This window comes from Gorilla gorilla, chromosome 15 (assembly GCF_029281585.2).
Source record: "Gorilla gorilla gorilla isolate KB3781 chromosome 15, NHGRI_mGorGor1-v2.1_pri, whole genome shotgun sequence".
In the NCBI taxonomy this organism is placed as follows: Eukaryota; Metazoa; Chordata; class Mammalia; order Primates; family Hominidae; genus Gorilla; species Gorilla gorilla.
The window spans coordinates 44,629,016-44,639,114 of NC_073239.2; the positions used below are offsets into that span (position 1 = coordinate 44,629,016).

Below are 10,099 nucleotides of genomic sequence, written 5' to 3' on the forward strand. Positions count from 1 at the left end.
AGGGAAAAGACAGTAAAAAAAATGTGTGGAAAGAATATGGAATACCATGCAGCCATAAAAAATGATGAGTTCATGTCCTTTGTAGGGACATGGATGAAGCTGGAAACCATCATTCTCAGCAAACTATCGCAAGGACAAAAAACCAAACGCCACATGTTCTCACTCATAGGTGGGAATTGAACAATGAGAACACTTGGACACAGGAAGGCGAACATCACACACCAGGGCCTGCTGTGTGGTGGGGGGAGGGGGGAGGGATAGCATTAGGAGATATACCTAATGGAAATGATGAGTTAGTGGGTGCAGCAAACCAACATGGCACTTGTATACATATGCAACAAACCTGCACATTGTGCACATGTACCCTAGAACTTTAAGTATAATAAAAAAAGTGTGGAAAGAATAATATGGGTTTCTAACTGAATGCTTGCTTTTGAAGAGCCCAAAAACAAACAAACAAAAAATTCTAAGAGCAGCAAACATCTACGTCTGTTATATTACTGAATTACTCTTTTTTAAAATCCTTATTTCATAGGAGAGATATTTACAATTTTGAATTACAAGGTTTGAAAAACGTTGAAAATAACCTGAAAGGGGAAAGTTGACCTAAGCCATTTTATTCTCTTAAAAAAACCCCCAACTTTTGTGTAATAGTAATCCCTGAACTGAGTATTTTGAAGGTTTTTCAGATAATCTGATGTGCGAGGTTAGTTTGTTTTACTATTCAGTTGTTTGAAATAGTAGAGCATTATATGACGCTCTTACTGGAGGCTTAATGGTATTAAGAGATTAAAAGCTTTCACATTGTTTGATTTTTACATCTATAAATAAAACAAGTTGTTATCATTTTCTAATATTTAGCTTATATACATTTTTGTGAGAGTTTTGTGGGACTTGGAAAGAGTATGGACCAGCATCAGACACAAATTATTTTTCCATGTTTCTCACTTGAAGTTTCAGATAGCAGCATTTTAATCATGTCTTCCATTAAACCACGATTACACAAAAGCATTTGAGGACACTGAGGACTGGCACTTCTAATTTTGCTTCAGAAACCAGTACTCAAAATGTCTGGTTTGGAGGTTAGTAACACTGCTCTCTTTGTATAATCAGCCATTAAAAAATATTTTTGGGACATTTCTCAGAAGTCTTATCCCCATATTTTTGTTTTGAACACATCTCACCACAAACTCTACCACACCTATGGTTTGCAAACTTTGGGAAATGTCAGTATATGTCATTATCATGGTTATTAGTACTATTATTTGTTAAAAGCCCTTTGAAGGCAATTTATGTGACTTATATATAGTTAGTATTTTAATTTGGACATTCTCCAGTTATATGCAAAGATTAAAACTCGACAGCTTCATTTTATAGAATTGGCATCTTTTATACGGCTATGGGGACTGCTTGGTGTCTATAAATTATTATGTATATTTGTTGGACTGAAATCAAACTTAAAATCTTCCACATTTCAAGTGTTTTTATTCTGAGCAGTACGTACAAAAAATAATGCCATAGTTGTGTCTAATTCTGTATAGTTCAGCACCCTCCACAGGCTGTCAATCTCTGATTTGATCTACTTTTACCAGATTTAACAGATCCTTGAATTTACTTTACTGTCTATACTTCCTTTTTGCTCACATTGGGAATCAGATTAAACATGCATCTACTTCATTGAGGAACTCCAGATTGAGACATGCTGGGATTGACTCCATGGTTAGGGAAGATGGATGAAATGGAAACAAAACAGGAAACATTTGCTTGGCATCTAATAGCAGTTGCTGAGGGTCATTCTGCTCTTGTAGTTGTGCCTGGATCGTTTGTATAAAGGCCACTGTTACCTGTTCTTCAAATTCATTCAGGGGAGGCTAAAGGTTTAAAATTTTGACAATCTGCTGGGTGTTGAGAGAGGCACAAAGGGAGCAGATGGCCTCTGCATCCTCCTGGGTTTTCTTCTTTAATTGCAGGAGCTGGGCTGCTTGGATCAGAGGTTCCATGGTCTGAACTACTCCACTCTGGTGAAGGTTTCTTCCCCAAAGCCACTGCTCAAGCTGACTTATATTGTACCTGAGTTGCATGCCTGTGCTCCAAGAGCAGACGTCCTTCTGCAGGAGCAGGTCATTAAGAGTCACTGCGTTGATCATGTAGAAGAGCTGTTTGAATACCTGCAGGATGATCTCAGGGTCCAAGCCCTGGTCACACATGACTGTATGAAAGGCATTCATCTGGCGGATGATAGCTTCCAGGCGGTATGAGTTATCCCCATCTGCCATGCTGGAGGAGTGCTTCTGGGAGCCAGTGGGCTTCACACCAGATAGACCCTGAATGCTCTCATTTTCCAACATGGGAGAAACTATCATCGGCTGTAACACACCCTCGGCAATTTTAAAGAGCTGCTGGTAGATCTGAATGGAAAAGTCGCTCAGTACCTGACGGTATTCGGTGAGGTCAAAGTTCTTAAGGCAGTGTTCGTTGTGCTTTGCAGTATTCTGAGTCATGAAGCCCTCATTCCCGCTGTACCGCTTCAGACAGTGAAGAAGGTGGCAGGTGTTGGATAACAAGAATGACGTCATCTCAAAGTCATCACTGTGCTTCTTCAGGACTTTCTTAATGCCGTTGGTGGTGGAGGTCATCAGGGAATGCACCTTGAGATCATCGTTGGTTTGGTCCGCGAGCCGGATGCACATGTAGAGGATGTAGGCGGGGAGACAGGGCACTGTGTCCAACAGCATCTGCGGCTTCAAGTCTGTCACCTGGTTGAGGATGAGGAGGGCCTCGCCCTCTTTGTGGCACTCCAACATGCCCTGGAAATCCTTTTCTTTCCACTGAACTGTGACCTGCCTGTTGAATTCATGGCACTTCCTCTCACTCTGGGCCAACGCCTGGGCAGCTTCTTCATGTAAATCTTCAGTTGCTTTTAGAGCTTCCTCTCATTCTTTTCCTCTGACTTTATTTTTCACCACAGAACTTCCTATCGACTAGTATGTTGAATATTTTGCTTATTAACTTTGTTTATTGTCTTCTCCCTCGATTAGAATATTAGCTACTTGAGTACAAGGATTTGAGCCTGTTACATTCACTGCTGAAATTTAGGCTCTGGGAAGATACCCAGCATTCAATAGAGACCACACAATAAATATATGTCAAATAAATGAGTCTGTAAGTTCATCAATTTATTTGCCCATATGCATTAACTTTTGCCCATATACATCCAATAACTCTTGTTATATGAAATCAACTGTACTATTTGCGTCAGGTAATAGTTTAAAAATACATATGTGTGTATATAAATATATACAGAGATCATAGACCTAACTCCATCTATATATGTGTGTATGTGATATATATAAATATATACACACATATATATGACTGACATATATATAAATATATACACACACATATATATAACTGACATATACATAAATACATACACACACATAGATATGACTGATATACATATCTATCTTGTGTAAGTGGAATCAGGCAGTATTCAAACATACTTTCAATTAGTAATGACTATAGTTTAAATAAGAGAAAGTTTAAAGATTCTGATAGTTTAAATAAGAGAAAGCAAACATCACTACTACTAGTATTTGGGGAAAAAGATTACAAATAGAGATATTATGATAAAAGCGTACAATATTTTTTATGTTTGTGCACTTAGATCCATGTTCAAACTTTGGCTCACCTATACATGTATAGCACATTGGAATATGTGTTACAGTATGCCATTTATAAAGACTGAAAATAATAGTTTATGAACATTATCATTTATTTAGCAACATCATAAGCTTGGTTTCAAAAATACCTGAATTACATAGCATAATCCCTGTGCTGGAGAACAGAACAGTAGCTGCCAAGGGTTAGGGTTGGCTGGAAGACGTGATTAGTGAGGGATAACGTGAAAACATGTACTTTCTTTGTGGTGATAGAGCAGTTCTGCATCCAGATAATGGTAATGGTTACATAAATCCACACTTCATAGATCTATACACACACATCACACATACATTCAAACACATCTGTACATGTAAAATCCTTAGAAATATGAATAGTTTCTGAACCTAAGTTAATGGTATGGAAACAATGTCAATTTCCTGATTTTGGCAACGTACTAGGTTAAGTTAGATATAATCATTGGGGAAAGTTGCCTGAAAATAGCATGGTCATTCGTTTTACTTCTTTTTTTAACTTCTTATGAGTCAAATTATTTTAAAACAAAAGGTATTAAGAAAAGACAAAAATTTGAAAGTTCAAAAATCAAAGCCCATATGAATTTGGACATATTATTTGATTTCTTTTGTAGACCTTGATTTCTTCACCTGTAAAAATGGAATAATAGTATGATTCCTATCTCATTATTGTCATGCTTAAATCATACCACTTAAGTAGGTGCCTGTACATATATATATATATATACACACACACATATATCTATATATATGACTGACTTTGACTGACTTAGGTCTATGATTTAAGATGTGGAAATTGGAATTTACCAGAACATTTGTGAATTGATTTGTTCTAATGCTTCACCAACTGTCATGGTAAAGGACACCTTAGCCCAGCTCATAGTATGAAAACACGTAAATGCTTCTATGTGCCCTAAATTTCTCTTGGTTAAGCTTTATACTTTTTTTTTTGTTTATGACACAGAAATATGATCACAAAGCACATGTGTACCACAATACAAATTTCATGTATTTTGTCTCTGTATTATGTTTTCTTTCCATTTATGTCTTTTCAAGCTAACAATTCCTAATCTCCTAATACAGTGAGCCTTTCAAGCACTTACTTCTTTAGATAGTCATGTCCTTTTAACTAGGATCTCACAGATAAAGTTATCAAAGCATGGAAAAGGATGAAGGACTTGACTCCTTCCCCTCTCCATCCCCCACTAAATTCAATTCGTCCCAACCTTGTATTTGTTTTGTTCTCCTGGAAAAGAAAATATAGTCATCACCCTCAATAAATATACAATCTAGTTAGAGAGATATGACTTCAGAGTAGGATTTCTTAGTTTTGATTTTGATTATCTTCCTTTAGATATTTGGAAAGACCAAAATGCTGTATGCTTATGGACTGCAAGCAGTATGAGTGGAAAACAAAAGTAATAAATGTTACTTCTGACTTTATTATAATGTTAGGATGTTAATAGTTAACAATTACTTACTGAAGGAAGATTTAAATTGAATATTTCTAAATGGGAAAAATTTAAAAAGCAGGTGAGTCCATAAATTTTAGGACCCAGAATCTACTGAGCTAAAAACTCAATGAGAGTTAATTCTCTGTTGGTGTTGTAGCAATTCTTGAGGTTATTTGTGAAGACTCACATGAGAGCTAAACAATAAAAGAGGACTGAGACCATTTCAAGGGATGGAGAACACCTTCCTTTCTTGTTCAGATGATGCTCTGAGACACTGCTGTTTATTTTGACTGCCTCTTTTTAAACAAACTTCCACTTAGGAACTTAAAAACCACCTGTAAACCAACAACCACAAAAAAGTGGGGAACTCAGTGTTTAAGCATTATTGTTCACCAGACACAGTACTGGGCACTTACATAAATGGTATGGTTTAAGCATGACAATAATGAGACAGAAATTCTACTATCATTCCATTTTTACAGGTGAAGAAATCAAGGTCTACAAAATAAATCAAATAATATGTTCAAATTCATAAGGGCTTTGATTTTAGAAATTTTAGATTTTTTTGTCTTTGTTTAATACCAATTATTTTTAAATAATTTGACTCACAAGAAGTTAAAAAATAGTAAAAAGAATGACCGTGTTATTTTCAGCCAACTTTCCCCAATAATTATATCTAACTTAACCTAGTACATTGCCAAAATCAGGAAATTGACATTGTTTACATACCATTAACTCAGGTTCAGACCCCATTCATATTTCTAAGGATTTTACATGTACTCTTGTGTAGGTGTGTGTGAGTGTATGTGTGATGTGTGTGTATAGATGTATGAAGTGTGGATTTATGTAACCATCACCATAATCTGGATGCAGAACTGCTCTATCACCACAAAGAAAGTACATGTTTTCATGTTATCCCTCACTAATCACATTCCAACCAACCCTAACCTTTGGCAGCCACTGATCTGTTCTCCAGCACTAGGATTATGCTTTGTAAATCAGGTATTTTTGAAGCCAAAGCTCATGAGGTTGCTAAATAAATAATAATATTTTATAAAATGTTATTTTCAGTTTTTATAAATGGCATACTGTAGCACATATTCAAATGTGCTATACATGTATAGGTGGCAAAGTTTGAACATGGATCTAAGTGCACAAATGTAAAAAATATTGTACACTTTTATCACAATATCCCTATTTGTAATATTTTCCCCCAAAAGCTAGTAGTAGTGATGTTTGCTTTCTCTTATTTAAATTATCCAAATTATAGTCACTACTAATTGAAAGTATGTTTTAATACTGCCTGATTCCACTTATGTAAGATATCTAAAATAGTTAAACTCCTAGAAACAGAGTAGAATACTGGTTGCCAGGGTCTGGAAGGAGGGGAAATGGGGGGTTGCTGTTCAATGGGTATAAAATTCAGTTATAACAGATGAATAAGTTCTAGAGATCTGCTGTCAACAGAGCACCTATAGTTAACAAGATTCTATTGCGCAGTTAAAAATTTATTAAGAGGACATATCTCATGTTAAACATACTTACTTCATTAACAGAAAAAAATGGAATATTTTACACATAAAATTACATATATGCCTGAATTTCACATTTCGTTTCACAAATTGAACTGGTGCTAAAAAGGTATTTTTGTATTAAAAAAACATCTAACTGAAGGAAAAGTTACAAATGAGTGATCATTCATAAATAAAATATAATCCTAGGGAGCGCTGTTTTTCCATTTTGAATACCCTCCACAATTAGTCTTAATAATTATGTTGACTCAATGAAAAATAATGATTTCTCAAGAGGCAATGGAAAATAGAGAATAAGTCCATTCTTGAGAAAATTTATAATTCGTGAAAGTAATTTTTTCATCCTCTTTTCTTATTTAAATCTCAAGTACTCTCTGCCACTCTGTGCTCTTCTTTCTGGGGTAAAATATGCCAGCTATCCACAGTCAGGGCATTCTCTAACCACTCCTCCCTAGAGATGTCTACAGACTTTTACTCAGCTAGACTGTCTTGTTGCCTGTCTTCATAACAACTTCGCAAGACATGTGGACCATTCTCTTAGGCCCTTGCATGGCAGTGCATAATATATTCCATGCTAGTTATCTAATGAAGTTCACTAAATTAACCACATAAAATACTCTTAGATCTAACAGTACAAAAATTTCCAATTATGGGCCGGGCGCGGTGGTTCACGCCTGTAATCCCAGCACTTTGGGAGGCCGAGGCGGGCAGATCACGAGGTCAGGAAATCGAGGCCATCCTGGCTAACACGGTGAAACCCCGTCTCAACCAAACATACAAAAAATTAGCCAGGCGCGGTGGCGGGAACCTGTAGTCTCAGCTACTCACAAGGCTGAGGCAGGAGAATGGCGTGAACCCAGGAGGTGGAGCTTGCGGTGGCCCAGGTTGCGCCACTGCACTCCAACCTGGGCGACAGAGGGAAACTCTGTCTCAAAAAAAAAAAGAAAAAGAAAAAGAAAAAAGAAGAAAATTCCAATTACATCACTCCTTTGAATTACATCATAAGGCTAATTTAAAGAGGGTATCACAAAAATAGAAATGACAGCGACAGAAAATGGTCCCAATTTTCACTGCACTGTTGCTAAGACCACCTTGCCACTCATCATTATAGAATGCCTTTCAGGTAACATAATAAGAGCCATTTTTAAAATGGAACCTTACTATACCCATGTGTGACAGGCAGAGGGACTCTATTATTATTCATAGTTTACAGATGAAGCAGTTAGATTTGCCCCAGGTCACTGGCTTATTAAATGACGGGCTAAGACAGAACCAAGTTTTATTCTCAAAAAGACCATAAAGAAGAGGATTGATCCAAATGAATTATAAAATTTTCTTACAGCCCCAGTAACAATAATAGATAAGCTAATGATTTCTTTAATAAAAATCCGATATGACAAGTAGAATGTGACAGAATCAACATGATCAATTAATCAGATTTGGGTAGTAGTTTGGTAGCTAAATGTTGGATACTCTTGGACATAAAGATGACAATATTTATGACGATAAAGATGACCATTCCACAGTTTGAGAATTTCTACAGAGAGAGAGATGAAGAAAATTTCTGAAGTTATTGAAACTGTGTGAAGATGAATTATTTGGTTGATGAACTGCTATCATTCTAAATGGACTTCACTTTCTGAAAAAATAACGCATAAGGATGAAATATGTATTGAATGAAAATTATATTTTGTTTTTCCATTTTTTACCTAATAAAAAAATCAGAAAAACAGATTTTTTTTAAAAAAAGAAAAGATGACTATAATAGACAATGGAGACTAGTAGAGGCAGTAGGGAGGGCAGCCAGGGTTGAAAAACTACAGGGTACTAAGCTTCATATCTGCATGATGAGATCAGTCATAAACCAAACCTCAGCATGGCACAATATACCCGGGTAACAAACCTGCCTAGACATTTGTGTAAAATGAGATGATTGCAGGGTAGTTTTAAAAGTCATTCCGCTTGTGAAAATATGGAATGTTGTGCACATTATTTCATAGACTTTGTGCTTAGTTAAAGGTCTTAACCAAAAATTCTAAATGATTTTTCCTATAAATAAATATCAATAACATCATTTTAATGGGCTCTATGAAGACTTTATTGTGTGATTGTATCATAATTCAGCAAGTGCCCTATTATTGAACACTTAGACTCTTTCTGATTATTTCCCTTTACAAAAAATGCTATATTATAAATTGTTGTATGTATTTTTAAGTTATGAACTTGTTAGGGCAAAATGTGAATAAATGTAAGGTCTTTGATAAATACTGTCAGAATTTTCTCCATAGAGGATACGATAAAGCATCTTTTCATTTGAAGGAGCAAGAATAACTGCTAAATACTTCTGAGGCTTCCAGTACTTTTTTGGTTTTAAGTTTTGTTGTTGTTTATTTGGTTTTTTGGAGGTTTTCTGTTTTGTTTTATAAGTAGATATAAAAAGAGGCTAAACCGTAATGCTGCTGCCTGTTCTTTTGACAACAATCTTCCACCTGTCCCTGACTGCTGTGTTTAGGGAATCAAAGTTTAGAGCTGAAAAAAATAGGAGGTTGGAGAGTTTAGGACGAAGGCAGTGTAGGGCTGTGTAAATTGCAGAGAAGTCGGAGCCAGAAGACTTGAGAGGCATGCAATTGTGGACGGGCTATGAAATCCGGCAGCCTGCCTTTAAATACCAACTCAGACATTTACTAATCCTATGATCCCAGGCAAATACCATATCCTCTCTTTGGCTCAGTTTCTACATTTTTAAATAGGGATAAAAATAGTGCCTTACTGCCGGGCGCGGTGGCTCACGCCTATAATCCCAGCACTTTGGCAAGCCGAGGCGGAAGGATCACGAAGTCAGGGGATCGAGACCATCCTGGCTAATAAGGCGAAAACCCATCTCTACTAAAAATGCAAAAAATTAGCGGGGCGTGGTGGTGGGCGCCTGTAGTCCCAGCTACTGGGGAGGCTGAGGCAGGAGAATGGCATGAACACGGGAGGCGGAGCTTGCAGTGAGTCGAGATCGCGCCACTGCACTCCAGCCTGTGCGACAGAAGGAGACTCCGTCTCAAAAAAAAAAAAAAAGTGCCTTATTTTCCCAGTGCCTGACTCATATTATTTATTAAATATTAGCCATTCTTTTATTATATAACTAGATTGGAACTGGCAGGTCACCTTACCTTGTGTCTCAATTTCTTCAACTGTAAAATGAAGTAGTTAGACAATGTGAGCATGTGATATCACAACTAGATGTGAAAGTCTATGGTCCTATCAGAACAGCAACAACAACAAACTCACTGGATGCTATCATGCTATCATTAGAGTAGGTTTGGAAATGATCCGAAGCCACCAAAGTGAATATGAAAATAAAGAATTCAAAGCACAGTAGGGGAGAAAAGGAGAGAGGGGAGATAAGAAAAGTCACTTTTACAGA

The 10,099-nt window shown here is 36.6% G+C and overlaps 1 protein-coding gene across 1 annotated transcript; it reads right to left on the bottom strand.

Moving 5' to 3' along the window:
• Positions 1-1,652: 1,652 nt before the first annotated feature.
• LOC129526569 (unconventional myosin-Vb-like) lies at positions 1,653-6,063 on the bottom strand. The gene is given in 2 exon segments (XM_055361174.1): positions 1,653-2,930; positions 6,010-6,063. Coding segments are annotated over 2 exon segments (1,332 nt in total).
• Between the last annotated feature and the right edge of the window lie 4,036 nt (positions 6,064-10,099).